Genomic DNA, 20,937 nt, shown 5'->3' with positions numbered 1-20,937 from the left:
GTCAGGTTACCACAATCCTGCATCCACGGTATTAAAACATCTAGATCCGTTTCTCATTTTGTCACATGCCGACCACGAAACTCTAGAGATTCTGTGTAACAGATCAACACGAAGAGAAAGGAAAATCATTATTGGAATAGAAATTTAAAAGCTGTGATGCGGATTTCTATTCAACTGCAACCCCTTAATCCAAAACAACCATACAAGAGCATCTGAATGCGACTCTGGAGGAGCTGCAGACATCTGCAGCTCAGGTGGAACCATCTGTTAACAGAAAAAAAACTATTAGTCCTGGTCTTTGTGTAATTTGGTACGAGCTATGATGAGGATACTGTAAAACATGTAGAAGAGGGTGCTCTGGTCAGAAGAAACCAAAAATGTGCTTTTCGCCTAACATGCAAAAAGCTACATTAGAGCACAGCATCGATTCTGTTAAGTCTGGTGATGGCAGCATCATGCTGTGGGGATGCTTCTCTCTTTAGCAGCAACAGGAGAGCTGCTAGGGCTGGGCGATATGGATTAAAAAATAAATCTCCGATTTTATCATACCAAATCCGATTAATCGATTTTTTTCCTCCTTTTTGTTTCATAAAAAGAAATTAAAGAAATTATTTTAAAACCTTGCTTTTATGTCAAGCATTTCGTCAAGGAGTTGACCAGAATTCAAAGTGCAACTAAAAACATTTGCTGCTAGTGGTATTACATATTGAGCTAAGAACAGGCTTCACTGCACTTGTGAACTTCAAACTAAGTTAAAAAAAAAGTAAATAAGTAAATGAAGTACCTCGTATTATGGTAAAAAAAAAGTTTCCACTTAACAATATTTTGACAATACATTTGCCTAAACATATATTCAGCATCACATGATGTTCTCTTCATGGAAACCCAATGAGTGTATTGGCAAAATAAAATCCAGATTTTCAAAAAATGAAATCTTAAAGAATTGTAAACTCGAATTAATCGATTAAATCGATTTATCGCCCAGCCCTAAGAGCTGCTAAGAGTTTTAATGTTAAGGTGGTTGGAGCCAAATACAGGGCAATGCTGGAAGATAACCTGCAACAGGTTGTAAAAAAACTAAAAAAAAAAAAAACGGTGGATGGATGTTCACCTTCCACCAGGAAAACAAAGTGGGTTCAGAACATGGGATATTTACGTGCTACAATAGACAAGACATAAATTTAATTGAGAATAGAACGGAGTAGTCCTTCACAGGGAAGAAATACAGGAGTATCAGCAGCAAGTGCAGAAGAGGCCATACTGTACAGCTAATAAAAATGGCATTCTCAAATTAAATTAAATGTGAAAGAGTGCAGGGGGACCCAAAAGTGTACAAAACGCACATCTACAGTAACTGTGCATAAAAAAAAGAGCAACCGACCATCAAGCAGAATCTGTGGCAAAACAGTGAAACTGCTGCTTACAGGCAGTCTCCATCAAGTTGAATAAATTTTTTTTTTTTTTAAAATCTAACCCCCAGTCGGTGGTGGCAGACGGTCGTTTGCATTGAGCCTGGTTCTGCTGGAGGTTTCTTCCTGTTAAAACCAGGGCTGGGTATCAACTAGGACGAGTCGATTCTCGATATAGCTCAGCTTGATTTGATTTGACTCCAATATCCATATTTATTACTTTCAAATTAATGCTCAAATAAGTCATTCAATCAACAAAACCAGACACATTTTATATTTATGTTCAATTAATTGAACACTGACATCTTAACAGGAAAATAAAGTGTGGTTCAATGCGTTTAACGTATCACAGAAACCAAAAATCTGCCCAAACGTCTGGTTTTAGCGACGAAGGCGCTTTGAAAATCCTGTCGGCCATTCCGCAAATTCGTCTCACTTGCACTTCCTCGCTGTGATCAGTAATGGTGCGCTGTAATAACGCCACCTAGGGGTTCGGAGGTATATATCGATATTGAAAGCCAGAATATCGATATTAAATCGTTTTTAAAAAACATCAATACTAATCTTTTGAAATCGATTTTTATGCACAGCCATAGTTAAAGGGGAGTTTTTTTCTCTCCACTGTCGCTACATACATGCTCTGTATGAGGGATTGCTGCAAAGTCCACGACGCAATGCAGACGACTGTCCCTGAGGCTCTACGCTCTTTCAGGAGAGAATGCTGCTAGTCAACGACTCGATGCAATCTGCTGAGTTTTCTTAGACAGAAAACATTTTTAACCAATCTGTCTGGATGATTTGCTTGAATTGAATTTGTAAATTGCCTTCAGACGACGTGCTGTGAAAGAAATAAAGAGGGAAAAAAAACAGCATTTTGCATCAGAGATGAGTCTTATTTTCGGTTTTTTTTGTTACCGTATGGCGGCTTGGTGAGGTTGAGACACAGCAGGTGATAAGCTTTCGGACAGTCCTTCCTGTCGCACATCACCAGCTCCCCTCCTTCTCCGCAGCAGAAGCAGAAGTACTCGTGCGTGTGCTTGCCCTCCGGCCGCAGCTTCCGCTTCTTGGGCTTCAGCTTGGCGTTCTTGGCCTTCTCCTCCTTCTCCATCACCACGACGCTCTGGAGGACACAGAAAGCAAAAAGGAAGTGACGTCAGATGCAGGGTCCCCCCCCCCCCCTAATCTCAGGTTTGCTCTCGGGGGGCGTTTGAAGCAAACTCACCGTCGGCTGCACTCCGAGGAACCCCGAGCAGTTGTCGGATCCGCAGTGACAGGACATCCTCCTGTTGCCCACACAGTGTAGTTTGTAGTTGAAGGTCAGCTCTGCGCCTGTTGGTCAACCAAGAACAAGTTCCCCCCCGGTAAAAAGGAATGGCCGTCACGAAAAGAGAGGAGCTGCCACAGACGCTTTGTCTTAACCCACCAGCCTCGATGTCGCTGAGGGCAAAGAGCCCGATGCGAACGTCTCCGTTGACCGTCCACTTCTGGGTTTCACAGTTGGGGCTGCAGCTGTGGTTCACGAACCGAGACGAGTTTCCTTTTGGGCCGGCGTCTATCACACGGTCCTGTCCAGCAACGGGGGACAGCAAGACACCCGACTCTTAGTCCTCTTTAAACAAACCATGCTTTTACAGTTTAATGAGACGCCATCGACAAACTCCTGACACGGTGGCTGGATGTTTGAGCTCTTCTCTTGGCAGAATTGAGCAGTTTCCTGAAAACAGACCCATTATTTTTTTTAGGATCATTCCCAGATCTGAACAGATTGGAGGTTGGGACAGAATTTTAAAGGCATACTATGCAACATTTTTCAGTTAATTAATGTGTTCCATACCGTTTTGGATGATTAAATGAGTCACTTCAGGTCGAACAAAGCTTTTCTCGGCCGCCCTGGTGGTCTGTGGGGGAAATACCGCACTCCCAATTGCAAGAGCTCTCGGCCCGCACCCACAGGCTCAGAAGTCTCGTGCAAGACCGCGAGAGTCAAATAAACAAGCAAGCATATCGAGTTTTATTATTATTATTATTATTATTTTATTTATTTACTTTTTTTTTTTTTTTGAATGTTGGCAAAGCGGTAGCGTGAGTTTGGCGAGGCGGCCGATAGCGCTGCGGGAAGCTTGATGTTACTACTACATACTTTCACTGTGTTAGTCATTGTTTGTACTGCCGTTTTTTTCCACTTTTCGTTGCGTTCGCCTGTCTGCTAAGCTCAAAACGACCGCGCCTGCCTTGACGGAGAAACCACAACAGCTGAGCATCTTTACGACAGTGCACTTTTACTTTCGCCCTCTGGGGGGAGCCTCGCTGGAAAAATCAACCCCGGTTGCATAGTATACCTTTAATACGAGACTGAGGTGTCTGTTTGGGACCTTTGGCCACATCCAACTGTTTTTTAAGTGTGTTTGCCCAACCTGTCCCCCTCAGATGAAAGGAAATTGGTCAAGATGTTCAAGAACAACCCAGAAATCACAGAGGCTTAAACCCGTCATGGACTGGAAACAGATCATTGATACTGTCCACAGTAAAGCATTTCTACATCGCCACGGTGTGAGGATACACACCAAGAAAGGAGTCAAAAAAAATCAACACTTAAAGCATAAATGAAATGACATGAAAAAAAAAAAACAATGGCCACAATATCAAGAATACTCCTAGTAGGAGTCAAATTAGCCTTTCCAACCTAACACAGTTGTCCCACACTGCAAAAACGGAACTAAAAATAAGTAAAATTTTCTTAAATTAGTGTATCTGTCCTTGATCTGAGCAGGTAAATAACATGATCTGCCAATGGAATAAGACTTAAGCACTTAAAATAGGAACAACTAATCTCTATCATCTTATTGCAAGCGCAGGACGTCTAATTATCTTATTTTAGGGGTGAAAATACTCATTCCATTGGCAGATTATATTGTTAACCTGCTCAAATCAAGGACAAAAACACAAATTTTAGGAACATTTTACTTATTTTTGGATCCGTTTTTTACAGCGCAACTGTTAAGCATAGAGGTGGTAGGGGTTGTTTTGCTGCAAATAATACAAAATAATGCAAAGTAAATAATTAATTTGGCTACAGGACACATATCTGGGCAGATTTACATCAGAACTTTACACGGGACATTTAACCCTGTCTCAGTGGGGGTTGGTGTCTATATTTGAACTTGTACAGTAGAGCTCATAATTATTCATACTCCTGGCAGATTTATCCTCGGTGACGAGCTCCAACTCTTTGGAGGTTGGAAGGCCTCCTTGTTGTCACCCTAATATTTAGCTCAGGACTCTGGTTGGATCACTCAAAAGACATTAATCTCGCTTCCAATCACAAGAAACATGTTGGTAAAATTAAACGTTTACTTTAAACCCAAATCTGCCGGGGTATGAATAATTGTGAGCTTACCTGAATCTATTGCATCTTAATTAATATGACATTAGGGCAAATGATGATGTAGATAATGCATGTAGACTTCCAATCAGAAGTGCAAACACAACGTCTGTAGAGGGGAGACGTGTCCTCGTTTACGTTAAATAACATGTCAGGGTGTTATTGACGTTGATGTTTCCACAGCAACATCTTTACCTTGGTTAGGGTGAGCATGTAGAAGTTGGTCACGTGGTTTTCGTGGGCTCGTTTGATTCGCTGCTGGCACTCCTCCGAGTCTATAACCTCTCCCACATACTCGGTCACAAAGTCACCCTGAAGAAAAAAAACACACCGAACAGCACATCCTTCTTTACACCAGAGAATTAAACCCTCGTCTGACTGACGAGTAGTGACAACAGCAGGGGTGAACAGATCAGACTCAGGGTAGGTTTGCCCCCTGCACTGCAAAAAGCTGATCTAAAAATAAGTAAAATGTTCTTAAAATTAGTGTTTTTGTCCTAGATTTGAGCAGGTAAATAATATTATCTGCCAATGGAATGAGTATTTTGACCCCTAAAGTAAGATAATTAGACATCCTGCACTTGAAATAAGACGATGGAGATGAGTTGTTCCTATTTTAAGTTCAAAAGTCTTATTCCACTGGCAGATCATCTTATTTACCTGCTCAAATCAAGGACAGATACACTCATTTTAAGAAAATTTTACTCATTTTTAGTTCCGTTTTTGCAGTCATGTCAGCATCCTCCTAATACATTATACTAAAAACCAAAGTTTTACAGTCAGACACAGGATTATGATCATAACCCCATTTTGTTTCCATGCAGCCGCTCTGCTTCATCAACTGGCAGAGACGTCCAAATACCCCCAAAAGCATCCAGGGAAATGTTTAGACCAAAGCGAAGACTCAAGCAGGTTAAAAAGTGCAAATGCTGATTAGGCGGCTCTCACCTTCCGGAGCGCTTGGTTTGTTCGGAGCCCCCAGCCGCGCCCCTCCGTCTTCATCACCTCCGTTTCCGCGTACAGCCGCTTGGTGAAGGACTGGTTCTCACATCGGTCTCCCGCTGGACACACCTGATGCAAACAGGACGGAGGTCACGTCTACAACCGTCTTCACCTACGGCGGTTGTCTGCTATAGCTAAAAAAAAAAAAAAAAAAAAAAAAAAATCAAAGGCGCCCCAAACCTGCGGATGACACTCGTACTGCAGCATGCGGTTGAGACACTGCGAGTCGATGCTGCACGGGTGCTCCTCTGTCGGTTTGCAGTTGCACCGGGGGATTTCTGACAGGTCGGCCACGTGCATCTGCACCTTTCCCACTGGCTTGTTGGTCTGTCCCCGGAAGATAAAAAAAACAGCACGAACGTAATAAACCAGCCAGGATAGCTTCATTTGAAACATTGCTTTGTATTTTAGTGAGGCGTTAGAGGGACGGAAACCTTGATGAACTTGTAAGGAGGAGGTTTGCGAGAGTTGCGCTCCTGCTCCAGAGCTTCCCTGCTCTCCCTCTGAGCCTTGAGCTCCTGAAACCGCCGGGCTGCTTCTTCCAGAGCTGAAACACGAACAGCGTCACATAAAATGCCTCCGCCTTCAGCTCGAGGGACTAAAACCCCAAAGACATTAGGTTTGGGGGAGGAAGACGTTTAGAAAGCTTTACCTTTCCTTTTTTTTTTTTTTTTATGAATAACATTTTTATTGAGTGCATTTCAAAGATTTTATACATCCATCACATCCATTTCTGACATAGACTTAACATTGCCAAATTAAATGGCTATCCATTATATTTGGTACATATCCAGCTGTAAATTTAGTTCACAATACTAGTTATCTATATATACATATCTGTAAAACTCTATAGTAATATCCACCTGTATACTATATTCGATACATATCCAGCTTTAAATTTAGTTCACAATACTAGGTATGTATATATTATACTCATAGAACAAATCTATCAGTAAAATTCTGTTTATAATAGTATCAATCTCTATATTTATTCAGTAAAAACCCATGTCCTGTACATATGGAACCATTGTTTATCCTGCACTTGCTGCTATTGTTGCACTTCTGGTTAGACCTAAACTGCATTTTGTTGCCTTGTACCTGTACCTGTGTAATGACAATAAAGTTGAAACTAATCTAATCTAAATTCACAACAGTCCATGCATGCGCTAGGTGACGATTATACTCTTGGTAATCTTACCATTTCATCTTAACTCACGCACCTTCATGTGAAAAAGAAAAAAAATCCCTTCCCCTCCTCCTTATTCATGAATATATCTACAAATGTTCACTCCAATAGAAATACACCTTTTTTTTCTCTTTAAAAAAAAAAAAGAAAAAAGAAAGAAAAAACACCCAAAGAAAATAAACCAAAACTATAGAACAACACTAACTGTATGGCACTAAGAGGTTCTCAACCCTAATTTTGTCACATGACAAAATCTGATCTCACTGGTGATATGAATTACACCCAGTTTTCCCGATATTTCTTAAACTTGCCAGATTCTAATCTAAAGGAAAAAGTTAGCCTTTCCATTATATAAATATTCTTCTATAATATACTCCAACTAGGGCTGAACGATTTTGGAAAATAATCTAATTGCAATTTTTTTTTCTTAATATTGTGATTTAATGCGATTTTTTCCCCCCGTTTAATTTATCATGCGTTTTTAAACATATACAAACAACAAATCAATTTGTTTCCTCGCCGTGTGGATTAGTTGCTAAAAGACCCGCAGCATCTAAACTCTGTGCAGAAATGATTGCGTTCTGCTAACGATTTATTTTAATCAAAATTGCAATTTTGACTTTTCTCTGCATTAACCACAAGCAACAAAAATGGCCTCTAAATAAAGATGCTTGTAAACAAGGACTATTTTAAATATGAACTTTTAATGTTTCTATTGATCAGAATATTATTCAAGAGAACAGATTTTAATTTAATTGGACATCAATCCTTGTTGAACATAAAGTCCAACCAACAAGCAAGTCTATGTATTAAACTGATTGACCTGTACTTAATGCTTTGTATGATTATATAAACTCTAAAACAAGTAATAAAATTAGATTATCTCACTGCTGCAACTGTCTTCCCTTCCATGTGGAGGCAAACCCACTTTAAACATTTTACTGACACCTATTGGACGTGTATAATTCCCTAATTGTTACATAGCCAAAAATTGCAGACCTCTGCGATTTGGAAATTGTGTTTTTTTTTCAAATCACGATTTTATTGAAAATGCGATTAATTGTTCATCCCAAACTTGTACCCAATCTTCCCTTGTTGGAGTCTCCGTTTTCAGCCAATTCCTAGTTCTAGCTTTCTTACTGGCTGCCAACAAGCTTTACCTTTCTTGAAGGTCTTGTTGATGTTGATCTGACCCGTGACAAAGTTCTTGTCGTTTTCCACGTATGGGAACACCCGGCCCTGGTTGATCCAGTAGTAGTCGTGGGAGCCGAAGAAGAAGACCGGGAAGTCGCCGACGTCGTGCCGAAGGCTCTGGATGTTGGACGGCACCAAGCGAGGGTTGCAGATCTCAGCCGGCCACCATCTAACGAGGAAAGAGCCGTCAAGCGTGATGAGAAGGAAAGCAGGATTAGAAAGTAACCCGAGCATGGCATGTGTGGGGATTACATGCTTGAAGGTAGGGCTGGGCGATATGGATTAAAAAATAAATCTCAGATTTTATCATACCAAATCCGATTAATCGATTTTTTTCCTCTTTTTTGTTTCATAAAAAGAAATTAAAGAAATTATTTTAAAACCTTGCTTTTATGTCAAGCATTTCGTCAGGGAGTTGACCTGAATTCAAAGTGCAACTAAAAACAAGCTGTGAAACATGCTTGTAAAACAAGATGGCAGCCGTGCCATTATAAACAATTAAAATATAACAAAACATTTGCTGCTAGTGGTATTACACATTGAGTTAAGAACAGGCTTCACTGCACTTGTGAACTTCAAACTATTAAGAAATTAAGTACCTCGTATTATGGTAAAAAAAAAGTTTCCACTTAACAATATTTTGACAATAATTTTGCCTAAACATATATTCAGCATCACATGATGTTCTCTTCATGGAAACCCAATGAGTGTATTGGCAAAATAAAATCCAGATTTTCCAAAAATGAAATCTTAAAGAATTGTAAACTCGAATTAATCGATTAAATCGATTTATCGCCCAGCCCTATTTGAAGGTGTGTAACTACTCGACTTTTGCTTGTGTTAAATGAGAAAATAAACATTGTTATAAGCTATCCATTATATTTTTATGCCTTCTAAAACAGATTGATATCATAGGCCATTCTGATCCAGGGTTATCCCATTTATCAGTTCTTTTCCAAATTAGTGAAGGTTTGACCGATCGATTATGCAGATTTTTGCATGAAACTACAAAACTCCAACTTTGGAGTATGTTTTTGAAACCAGGGTCAGATAAATACAAAGAGAAGCAGAACTTAAAGGGGACATATCGTGCTTTTCAGCTCCTTCCTTTTCACGTTGAAATTTTTTAGTTGTGGTGTATATAAAGTTGAACTGCATGCTTTGGTCTGAATTCCTCGTTGTTGTTGCATTATGGATCCTGAGAGAAATTTATTTTGGTGCCGTTTCTTTAAATCTAAAGGAGGCGGTTCACATCCCGCTCCACTTCACCCTCTTCAGCCATTTTATAGGATGCTGGGGGACGGTGTCATGGACGACCAAAAACGTATCCACTTGTAACTTCGCAGTCCTTCAGCTTGGACTAGAAAATCGCCATGAGAAATAAAAACAGTGGACTCCCAAAACTGGTAAGCCGGACCTCCATGACCTTGTTTAGCAGTTCCACAACAAATACTGTCACGCAAGTGTTCATAAAATGTGACAGAGAAAATTGAGTATTTAAAATATGACCCAAAATTCTGTTTCGGTCATATTTTTCAAACCAATGCATGCTTAGAGACTCCAAATATACAACAAAATGGATTTAAGGAGTAAAAAAAAAATGGATTTTGCATAATATGTCCCCTTTAAATCTCACATGCACGGCTTTAGCACACAAATCATATTGATTAACTTATATATATCTTAGTGATGTTTATAGTATTTAGGTTTATATTTGATCCAGTTTTGCTTTCAACAATCTCCAGGAAAAAGAACTGAGGAGTTACACCTCTGAGAGGAGGGTAATGTTTAAATGAGTTTAAATAAATCAGAGCTCCAGAGCTAAAACATCCTTCTAAACATCTATTGGTGTTCTGGTTTGGAATGCAAATCTTGTTTTAATCTAAGAATAAATAGAAATAATGAGATTTTGGCCTTTTCTTCTTCTACAGGGCTAATGACAAGTGTTTGTGTAGGATTTGAGCCTGAAAGCGACTGAGGACACTCAAGACTGAAAGTTTTATTTTACTTAAAAAAAGAAAAAAAAAATGTTTTTTTGTTTTGTTTTGTTTTTTACTTGTCTTTACAAACATTTATACAGCATTGTGCATAGGTAGGAGTCAATTGAAGGCTTTTACAGTGGCCTTAATCAGTAGTTCCCCAGGCTTTCTGAAGGTCTTTTAAGGCTTTTCGCTGGACTTTGGCTGCTATTTCCACTCGTTTTTTTAGTCCAGTCCTTGCTCCCGACTATGAGAATATAAACCACTCAGATATTTTAATATAAACACCTGCGTAACAGTGTGTGGGCCCCACAATCGCTACTCAGCTCTGGACTCAACCAGATCCCTCAAGGTGTGCTGTGATATGTGGACCCTAGACATTGGCATCAGATCTTTTACCCTCAATAATTGTGAGGGGAGACCTCCATGGGTCAGACCCATTTCACCAGCACATCTACAGATGCTTGATGCATTGTGATCTGGGGAACCTGGGGTCCAAATCAACACCTTAAACTCGTAGTTAAACCATTCCGAGACTATTTTTGCTTTGGGGCAGGATGCATTATGTTGCTAAAGGAGGCCATAGCCATCAGGGGACGCCATTTCCCCTTAAATGGTGTGGATGATCAACAAAGCTCAAGTGATGTTGAAGAGGACGAGCGTCCCAAAAAGTTCCTACAGTGGTTCCACTTTCATCCTAAACTCTTAATTTCTTCAGAAGGTAGAGCGGCAGCAACTTTTTGGATCACTTTGTGCCTCCGTGAGCTGTGGCCATCCATTATGCTTAAGAGTAATTAGGTTTTGCAGCAGGATAATGATCTGAAGCCTAACAGCCAGACCACAGCAGTTTAGCCATTTCATTCAGGTGTGTAGGAACGCGAGCATTTAGATTTGAGACCACTGTGATAATGGCTCAGAAATAAAACATGGCAATTTTTTTTCACACAATGCCAGATTGTTTTTTTTCCTTAAAAATAAATAAATATAAAAAAATAAAAAAATAATATATATAAATAACTTAGAAATTGCTTATTGCATTTACTCAGATTATCTCAGAAATTAAAAATGACCCAAAAGGTTCAAGTCCTTTGATACTATGAACCATAACATGCTCATATAATTTCTCAGAATGATTTCTCATAGTTGAAAGATCCAGAACAATGTGTTGTCTTCACATCAGCAACAGTAAATCCCTTTTTCATAAAATCAAAACAGGAAAAACAGGAAAGAAAGTTCATAAAGGAACTATCTTAGGTCCCATCCTTTTCAGCTTGTTTATCGATGGCCTCCCTGAAACCTGTCGTTCCCGTCAGTCTGGGAAGGGCTGTGCTGCAGTCAATTAAAAACTGAACAGCTGCTTAAAAACTGTGTATTTGCTTTTCAATTAGCAAAACATCAAAGTCCTTGCAAGTTCAGGTAAATGGAGAATATATTTAACAAGTATCAGAGGGAAACAATAGAATAGAAAATATCCTTACTGTTCCACATTAGGGAAATTCGGGCGTGACAGAGGACTCCAGAGTTACACACAAGATTAAATAATATGAATTAAAAAATATTTTGGAATAATTTTGTAGTCCTAGTTAAATTTTTAAAGAGATGTAAAAAAAAACAACAACAAAAAACAGCAAAACTGTCAGGTTACTCAGTTCAAAATAATAGGAAAATGCTCAACCTTCGATTGTGCAGAGATGTTCTTAAAGTTAATGATTTTAATCAGACCTGACTTCTGGAGTCGCTGTCTGGTCACAGACTCACCAAACTACTCTAAAAACGCTGGAAAGTTTTTACAATCGGGCCTTGAAGATTTTACACCAATCAGATTTTATGAATATTTTAGCTAAGTTCACTATTTTAGATGTAGCTAATTTGATCAGTTTCAACAAGCTGATTTTCAAATGCCTCGATGGACTTGCACCCAAAACCATTAATTGGCTTTATCTACAAACAGCAGGGCTATTGCAGATCCACCAGAAGGACTTTTTTGCACCAAGTAATCTCTCTGTGAAAGAGGTACTGAACCCTGGGTCTCATCCCCTGTCAATTTAAAGTCTCTAATCAGATTCAACATAAAAAAAACACAAAGACAAAAAAAACTGGCAGTCAAAACCAGCATTGCATGTTTAACATGTTTTACTCCCCCTGCTATATTTGTCTGCATCTAAATATGTTGTTAGTAGGGTTGTAAAAAATATCGATACTCTGCAAAATATTTAGTATCAATACCATGCAAAATTAGTATCTGGATACAGTGTTTGAGTACTGATACTTTTCAAACAAAGAAGGGAAAACCAAAGATCTCGACAAGCCTGTGTGCAAATAGTGCTTTAAAACTTAAGGACCGACAACCTGACTGAATTCCGACAAGTTAATAAATTAAAGTTCCTGTTCATAACTTAAATACATTAAACGTATTCCTGATGTTAGCGCTACCGGTGGTCCGCATTAATGTTGCATAATTAGCTGTGGCTAGCATGCTACTAGGCTTGTGTTATATTTAGGTTATTTATTTAGCATTTATGCAACTAGCATTTGTGATTCTGTTGAGAAAACATGTTGAGATTGAAAATGTTAATAATAATGTCTTTTTTTTTATCCCTGTGGTATCGAAAATGGTATCAAGTATTTTCTAGGTATTGATATCGTGTTTGAAATTTTAGTATTGCGATAAGCCTAGCACAACTCTACCTACTGTAGTTTTTTAGATATCCTGTTTTGAAAAGCCCATCCGCGGAGAAGAAGATGTGTTTCAGTTATTGGTGTGAAACTGTGGAATGAATTGAATGATGATTTAAAGTTATGACCTTTCTTGGTGAATTTTAAAAGGGCTTTGAAATGTAAAGTGATAAAATCCTATGTTATGTAGATTTGAATATTTTGATATGTACTGTAAAGAACCTGGTAGGTTGTAAGTATAAAACAGGGTAGGCAATAATAAGCTTTGCTTCAGCATATTCCTTTTTTTGGTAAATTGTTGGTTTGTTTGTTTATCGTCGTTTCTTTTCTTTTACTGTTTCCTGTGTTTAATGTTGGATTATTTACTAAAAATAAAGTGAAAGAAAGAAAGAAAGAAAGAAAGAAAGAAAGAAAGAAAGAAAGAAAGAAAGAAAGAAAGAAAGAAAGAAAGAAAGAAAGAAAGAAAGTGCTATAAGCAACACGATGCACGCCTGGCACTGCTGCTTTCTCAGTTTTCCTATGTTATTGTGCATCTGTCTCAATCAAATAAACTCGATAAATAAAAGTGTAACAAAGAAGCAAAAAGAAAAGAAGGAAAAGTTGCCAAAGTCCCACAAATCCTGGAGATTTTATTGATGAAGACCACAACAAAAGTTATGAAGTCTAACTTTTTGAAAGCAAAACATTAAAAAAGACAGACGAGTTAAGGCCATATTATAAACACAAAGCAGCGTTTTTTTGGGGTTTTTTTTGGCATCTATCGAGACAAAAATATGTTTTATTTAAATATAGTCATACCACACACTGCTAACCCTCAGCAGTCTGTGATCGACGTGCTCGACCTACCTGTAGTTTCCCAGTTTGACCCAGACAATTTGTTTGTAGTGAGGCTTCTTTCCTGCCCTGCAATCACTGCAGGACCATGCACCCTCGGGCATCTCCATCTCCAGACACTCCGGGTGGAAGGAAGCTGGGCATGAGTCGCAGCACAGCAACTTGCCTCCTAGATTTGGATGGATGTAAACATGTGTTTGTGTGTGCACGTGAAGGTGTGTGTGTGTGTGTGTGTGTGTGTGTGTGTGTGTGTGTGTGTGTGTGTGTGTGTGTGTGTGTGTGTGTGTGTGTGTGTGTGTGCGTGTGTGTGTTCGTATGTGCATGCGTTTGGGAGAGTGGGTATGCAAAGAGAGGAGGAGTGTTTGATTAGGTGGATGCACATTAAACACCTGGACAAACTCTGAATCTCATTTGCAGACAAGCCTAAGCAGGAAATATGCAATCAAATCCTATTTTATTCAGATTTAAGAAAATTTGGGCCTTTTTTTGGAATAAAAAAATAAAATAATAACCAGGACATCTGTACTTGAGTGAAGCCTCCTGTGATGGTAAAACTGCTTTAAACGTACTATCTAGGCGACAGCTTCTACGGCTGTAGTTGCAGCATGTCTGGCAAACAGATTCAGAGCACTGTACCAAGACCAGTCTATGGGAAATACATGCGGCAGCACTGCAATAAAAAGTCAGCCAGCAAGGTGGAAATTATTCAGGGTTATGCTCAAACAACACATTATTTGCAATAAGCAGGCATGCAGTCCTGCTAGAGAGGCGAACTCGTCCCATCGCACAGCATATCCTGCAGAGACCAGCTTGCATGGAATCCAAGGTTTTTTTAATATTGCCGTTTATGATTTTCTTCGTTATCAACTTAAAAAAATAAAAAAAACAGTCGTCATCCTTGCTTAAATGAACACAAATCTGTTGCAGACTGGGATTACATTCCATCCAAGACAGGTCCAAAAAAATAAAAAAAATAATAATTAGCTGCAGTCAGCATAAAGGAGGAGAAGCTGGACAAGGTCCTGTCAAACCAAAAACAAGCCTAGAGTGCTGAAGCAGAGAAGCAGCGCACCTCCAGCAGTGATCCATACAGGGAGGGGGGGGGGGGGGGGGGGGCAACCACACACAACCAGAATTAATTAACCCAGAACATCCTGCAGAGGGGAATCGTACAGAGAAACTTGAAGTCTGATGGCTAGTTGTGTTTCTGGAGCAGCAAAACTCTCGTCGTCATATTGAAGTTTTTTTGTTTTTAATGGAGGTGCTGCATGTACCCAGAATGATTGACTGTGAGGACGGGCCCCATGCAAGAACAAGGCGCCTTAGAAAAAACACTGTACAGAGATTATTTTGGCCGTCAGGAGCTTCCTCATAGACCGAGAGTAAATTATAATAGATTCCTAATGAGATATCAAATCATATCAGCCATCTATCAACTACAGACATTACACTAATCCTAACATTCTTACACCTAGCTACGTTTATTTGTGGCTTATCCTGAAATTTACTGCATTTTACTGTGATTTTTCAAGCAGTATGCAAACGAAATTTCGTTCTGTACGCACTTTGTGCATACAAAATGACAAATAAAGTTGTCTAAGTCTAAGTCTTATTTAGCAAACCGACTTAATCTGCGTAATTGTTTGAACGCGCAGACGTATTACTGCCCTTTTAACTTTTTTCATTTTAAATTAAACAGATAAATTAGCGTAAACTAACATACTAGAAACTACATTTTGTATAAGCTAAATGTAATTAAATGTTTATACATAAAACTACAAATAAAGGCTCACCCCATCTTTTTCATTTATTGAACAGAAAAGATTCACATCAGTCCTTCAATGAGCCAGCAAGGACAACCAAGACAAGATTAATATTTGCTTTTAGTTTCCATGTTCCTATTTTGGCTAAATTTTTACAAATTTTATTCCAACTGTATGTTTTACTTGCTTTTACTCAGTTTTTATTTTTCCAATGTTTTAATCATATGAAGCACTTTGCATCAACCTGTACTGAAATATGCTATACAAACAAAATTGTGTTGCCTAGATTTTCGTACACTATCCAGCAGAACATAAACGCAGCGCATGCATTTCCAGTATTTTGACTGGATGTTCTGAGCCTGGGGCCAGAGGATTTGTGCTCCGCGGCTGTCTACTGAGAGCGTGCTGGGCATGCGCACTACGATGTCAGATGTCCATTATTTAAACAAACGTGGTGGGCCGGCCCCAATATCAGAGCAGCTCAAGAGGAGTTAGCCTACTGAGCCTGTTAGTATTCTGGCTTAGATATATAGACACAAATGTTTATAACAGAATTTTATTGGTAAGGGAATCTTTTTTTTGCAATATTACTCTATAAAGAACAACCCCGTCCCATTGATTATTATGTACATAGAGCCCAACAGTGAAATCTGGTGGGGCATGGCCCCACTGGACCCAAATGCAGACGCCACAGATGTCTAGAGTATGCAAAAAAAAAAAAAAAAAAAAACATTTGAGAAATGCAGAAAATGCCAAGAAAACTATTTGGTAAATCCTAACAACCACTGTCTGGTTGATATGACCAATATAAGCAGTTGCCCAGGGCCTTTTAAAAGATGGGGCGGGAACACTCAAGCACCACAAAAAAAATATATTCTAACTTATTTGTGGGGTTTTCTCTTTACTCAGTAAGAATCCCGTTTGCTGCTGACAACAGAGAGGCTAGTTTAGGTGCTTTGTGCGGGACAGCACTGCATTTCATCCCGACCCAGAGTCTAAAGTACTCTGAACCAAACACAGAGAAGCAGCATTTAGTTCCTCCACTTATCTGGAACAAACTTCCAAAAAACTGTAAAAGTGCTGAAAGCCTGAGTTCCTTTAAATCAAGATTAAAAACACATTTGTTTCAGGATTGCCTTCGACTGTTCTAGTTAAACTGTTTTTACTGAAATATAATTAGTTTACTTTGTTTTTACTTGTTTGCTTTTAATTTTTATTTTCCCATGTTCTACTTTGTTTCTGCATTTTACTCCTGCTTGCTTTTATTATGTTTTATTTTCCTATACTTTAATCATGCAAAGCACTTTGCATTGTCTCTATACTGAAATGTGCTATATAAATAAATTTGCCCTGCCTTGCCTAAAGTTTTAATTTTAATTGGTTGGGGTGGTAGAGGAGGGTTGCCCCGTCGGTTCTCGTCTCCGGCCTAAAAGGTCTGTGACTGAGCTTCGTTCTGATCGATCGGAGCGGTCGAAAAACTTGGAACAGCTTTCACACAACGTCAAAAGTGCATTACAGACTTTCTAATTAGGATACGTCTAGCGCCAAGACTGACATTTAGCACGGCTCCTGTATATTACTCATCACCACCGGATATAAAAATATCCGCTTTACTTAACCCTCCCAAAAGCTGAGATAAGGCTCCGAAAGTCGCTTCTTGCATGAGGCCCGCCGGTTTCTGGACGTGGAGCCGAGGTTCCTCTGCCTCACTCTGCATTGAAATGAACTGCATGTGTAATCAGTTAATTAACTCTGCACCTGAAGGCTTTGAAATGAAGGACGTGTGCAGCAAAAAAAAAAAAGGGGGGGAGCAGGCAAAACACAAACACAGACCAAAGGGGAGGTGGAGGGGGGAGCAAAGGAGAAAAAGAGAAAAACGGTTCAATTACCTTTCCCAACATTCTTTTTGGTAGCTGACGAAGGAGAGGGAATCATAGGTAATTTCAACTCAGCACGATTTGACTCAGTCAGAAGGTAGTGGGACTTATAGGCATATGAACTTAATATGGTGTCAGTAAGGTCTTGCACTAACAGCCCTACACAAGACACACAGGAAGAGACGGGGGGTGAGCCGCAGTCAAACTCGAAAATTAACCAAATTTCACACAGAGAGAAACACACACACACAAACACACACACACACTCAAGAGTTGTAACAGAAGTAGTAAATAAAAAAGGTTTGTCCCGACGTAAAGAGGCCAAACAGTGCACTCAACTCAACTCAGCGTTAAGCGTCAGGACTAATTGGGCTGACTAGAAAATCTGTTTTCGGCCTCATCTGTGTTCCTTCAAGCGGAGTGCAGTGTAAAAGCCAGGGTGGGTGGGGAGTGGGGGGTTAATAATATTACAATGGAAAACAAAAAGAAAATGTCACAGTACAGGTTCTCAATGAACATGAAACACGGATCAAAAAACGTCCACTCGTCACCGACGTCCCAAATTCACCTTTTCACCCGCGAGACGCTCGTGCAACAGTGACCGCATTACAAAAGTATTCTACGACGAGGAGCAAACAAACCAAACCAAACCAAACGGACCCCCGGGGCAGGAAGCCGAAGACTACGTCGTGATGAAGAAGTGAAGGCGGCGTGGCGCGCAGCGGTGGAAGCTTACCTCTGGCACACAGAAAGCACCAGCCCACGTTGACGGGGGAGGAGAGGAGGCCGTTCTTCTTGGCGCTGCCGTGGTTGCTGCAGATCATGATGTGATGGGTGAGGATGACGCTGCCGGCGGCCAGGCAGCCGTCGCTGGGGTGATAGGCCAACGGGCAGCGGATACAACGAATCAGACGGCCTGGAGAAAGAGAAAAAAAAACAAAAAAAAAAAAAAAACACAAACCTTCGTCATCATAGGTTACGTTAAGACCTTCTTTCACTGTCGATTGGAAGAAAAGGTAGGCCTTTGTGGTCTTAAAGTGTGATTAGGATTACAGAGAAGGCACCGCTGCATGCGTCAGAGGACTTTTTCACAGCACAGGAACTCCAGAAAGGTTAGACTTAAGACACTTTATTTGTCATTTTGTATGCACAGAGTGCGTGAAGAACGAAATTTTCGTCGCATACAGCTTGTAAATTGCAGTAAAATTAAATTACAGTATTAGGGTGCAGCAGTGATTCAAAAGTAGACAATGCAGGAGAAAGTCACAGTGTACAGGTGAGTATATTTAAAACCATTTGTATGTGCAGAATTGATTGTGCAAAGGGCATTTGTGCAAGAATACAGCTGGTAAATTACAGTAAATTTAAATTACAGTGTAAGGTCCTGCAGTGATTTAAAAGTAAACAGTTTAAGTGTAAACAATACAGGAGAAAGTCACAGTGTACAGGTGAGTATTAAAAAAAAAAAATTCACAAATGTACAGAATTTGATTTGTGCAAGAATGCATTTAGAAACTAAGAGTTCGGCAGCATTTTTAAAAGAATAAAACCATAAAATATCTTGTACATTGGTAACGATGCACCAATCTGGTAGTGAATGTTTTAACACTTTCACAGTCCCTGCTGAAGTAAGCCATCCACACAGCATGATGCTGCCACTACCATGTTACTGATGCATTTTGATCTTGTTGTGTGGACCCATCAGTCCGACTGTTTTTACTAGCTGCTTGTTAACAAGCTTTATTCCCAACACTTTCAGTTTATTTAATTATTGGAGAAAAAAAAAATCGCACCATGTCAAAGGGTGATGGTCAGGCCAGCTCTTCTCTTTTCCAGCTTGGTTTATTTGAGGCAGAACGACACACCATCATCATCCATTTCCAGGAACATTGCAATAGCTCAGTCTTCCAGGTACACCTCATTTAAACCAAACAGAGAACTGGATGTTCTCCATCGCCAATTACTAAGGGCAAGATACTTTAGAAAGCATGTAACCCTTTATCAATGCTTATCTGGACCAAAAAGATAGACCATGAATCTTATTTCTCACGCTGGCTCTTCATTTGTCATATTTTAGCCAACTCAACGGAGCCTCGACCTTGACTTTCTGAATCTGTTTGCAGTTTTTATTGTGTTTTTATTAGGGCTGAACAATTAATTGCATTTTCAATTTAATCGCGATTTTAAAAAAAAACGCAATTTCCAAATCGCAGATGTCTGCAATTTTTGGCTATGTAACAATCAGGGAATTAGACACGTCCATTAGGTGTCAGTAAAATGTTTAAAGTGGGTTTGCCTCCACATGGAAGGGAAGACAGTTGCAGCAGTGAGATAATCAAATTTTATCATTTGTTTTAGAGTTTATATAATCATACATAGCATTAAGTACAGGTCAATCAGTTTAATACATAGACTTGCTTGTTGGTTGGACTTTGCACTTTATCTCCAACAAGGATCGACGTCCAAATCAATTAAAAGCTGTTCTCTTGAATAATATTCTGATTAATAGAAACATTAAAAGTTCCTGTTTTAAATAGTCCTTCTTTACAAACATCTTTGTTGCTTGTGGTTAATGCAGAGAAAAGTCAAAATTGCAATTTTGGTTGAAATATATTGTAGGCAGAACGCAATCATTACTGCTACGAGTTTAGATGCTGTGGGTCTTTTAGCAACTAATCTGCACGGCGAGGAAACAGATTGATTTGTTGTTTGTATATGTTTGAAAAGACGTGATAAATTAAACTGGAAAAAAACAAAAAATCGCATTAAATCGCAATATTAAGAAAAAATAAAAATAAAAATCACAATTAGATCATTTTGCAAAATCGTTCTGCCCTAGTTTTTATCGTCTTTTTCATAAGCAAATGAATCCCACGGGTCGAGCAGTCGGATTGAAACAAAAGCACAACGCAGCCAACAAATAAAGAAGAAGCTGCTGTACCTTTACTGGCTCGTTGCACGTCCCGCTCCAGGCAACAAGTCGAGCAGCTGTGCTGCGGGCAGCAGAAGCCTCCGCCGGAGCCGCTGCTGAAGCCCGGCAATTTCCGGACACAGTCCTCGTGGTAGAAGCATCCGCATCCAGACACGGAGCAGCGAGTCACCTCCGGGTCCACCGATTTACAGCTAAAACAAGGATGATTGCCTAAAAAAGAAAAGTAAAAAAAAAAAAATAGTACAGAGGATATCACAACAAAAGAGATAATTTCAGGTGAGCACATTTAGGAGGGGATTGTCTATGCTCACCATTTCTACATTCATTGCAGGTGAACCTGCCCTCCGGAGGAGACGACAGGCCGAGACAGTCCTGGTGAAACTGTCTGTTGCAGTCACCTTCACAGACGACTAAGCCCTCCCCGTACACCTCACAGATCTAAACAGCACAGACACGGTGCGTTTCACACAAAGCTGCCGGCTAACGGCCGACGTCTGCATGTCTGCCGGACGGAGTAACGCGACAGAGGTCGGTCTCACCTGGCACACCGTGTCTCTCTGTCCGGTCCCGCTGTCCTGGCGGGACAAGCCGGAGTCCACGGACTGAGTGTCTGAGGCGTCGGCGTCTGCTGCCGCCGGACTGTCCAGGCTCTTCCCAAACAAACCCTGGAGAATTATCGGTAGTGACTAACGTGGCTAGACTT

General features: G+C 39.8%; 1 protein-coding gene across 5 annotated transcripts in view; it reads right to left on the bottom strand.

Annotated features, from left to right (window-relative positions):
• Nucleotides 1–20,937, bottom strand: part of nsd3 (nuclear receptor binding SET domain protein 3) — a 43,139-nt gene that overhangs the window by 3,795 nt on the left and 18,407 nt on the right. For 3 of the 5 annotated variants that reach the window (XM_036143956.1, XM_036143954.1, XM_036143955.1), the window contains exons 11-24: nucleotides 20,774–20,899; nucleotides 20,546–20,672; nucleotides 20,244–20,444; nucleotides 18,039–18,218; nucleotides 17,315–17,461; nucleotides 13,675–13,831; nucleotides 8,140–8,342; nucleotides 6,228–6,340; nucleotides 5,974–6,120; nucleotides 5,740–5,862; nucleotides 4,987–5,103; nucleotides 2,833–2,974; nucleotides 2,632–2,738; nucleotides 2,325–2,529 (exon numbers count right to left, since the gene is read on the bottom strand). In XM_036143956.1, the coding sequence (XP_035999849.1) occupies nucleotides 2,325–2,529; nucleotides 2,632–2,738; nucleotides 2,833–2,974; nucleotides 4,987–5,103; nucleotides 5,740–5,862; nucleotides 5,974–6,120; nucleotides 6,228–6,340; nucleotides 8,140–8,342; nucleotides 13,675–13,831; nucleotides 17,315–17,461; nucleotides 18,039–18,218; nucleotides 20,244–20,444; nucleotides 20,546–20,672; nucleotides 20,774–20,899 (2,095 nt within the window). The remainder of the gene's footprint in view (nucleotides 1–2,324; nucleotides 2,530–2,631; nucleotides 2,739–2,832; nucleotides 2,975–4,986; nucleotides 5,104–5,739; nucleotides 5,863–5,973; nucleotides 6,121–6,227; nucleotides 6,341–8,139; nucleotides 8,343–13,674; nucleotides 13,832–17,314; nucleotides 17,462–18,038; nucleotides 18,219–20,243; nucleotides 20,445–20,545; nucleotides 20,673–20,773; nucleotides 20,900–20,937) is intronic. The other 2 variants (XM_036143957.1, XM_036143958.1) reach the window with 2 other exon arrangements.

This window comes from Fundulus heteroclitus, chromosome 12 (genome assembly GCF_011125445.2).
Source record: "Fundulus heteroclitus isolate FHET01 chromosome 12, MU-UCD_Fhet_4.1, whole genome shotgun sequence".
NCBI lineage: Eukaryota > Metazoa > Chordata > Actinopteri > Cyprinodontiformes > Fundulidae > Fundulus > Fundulus heteroclitus.
The sequence above is the reverse complement of the archived record's forward strand: the minus strand, read 5'-3'. Positions and strand labels throughout refer to the sequence as shown.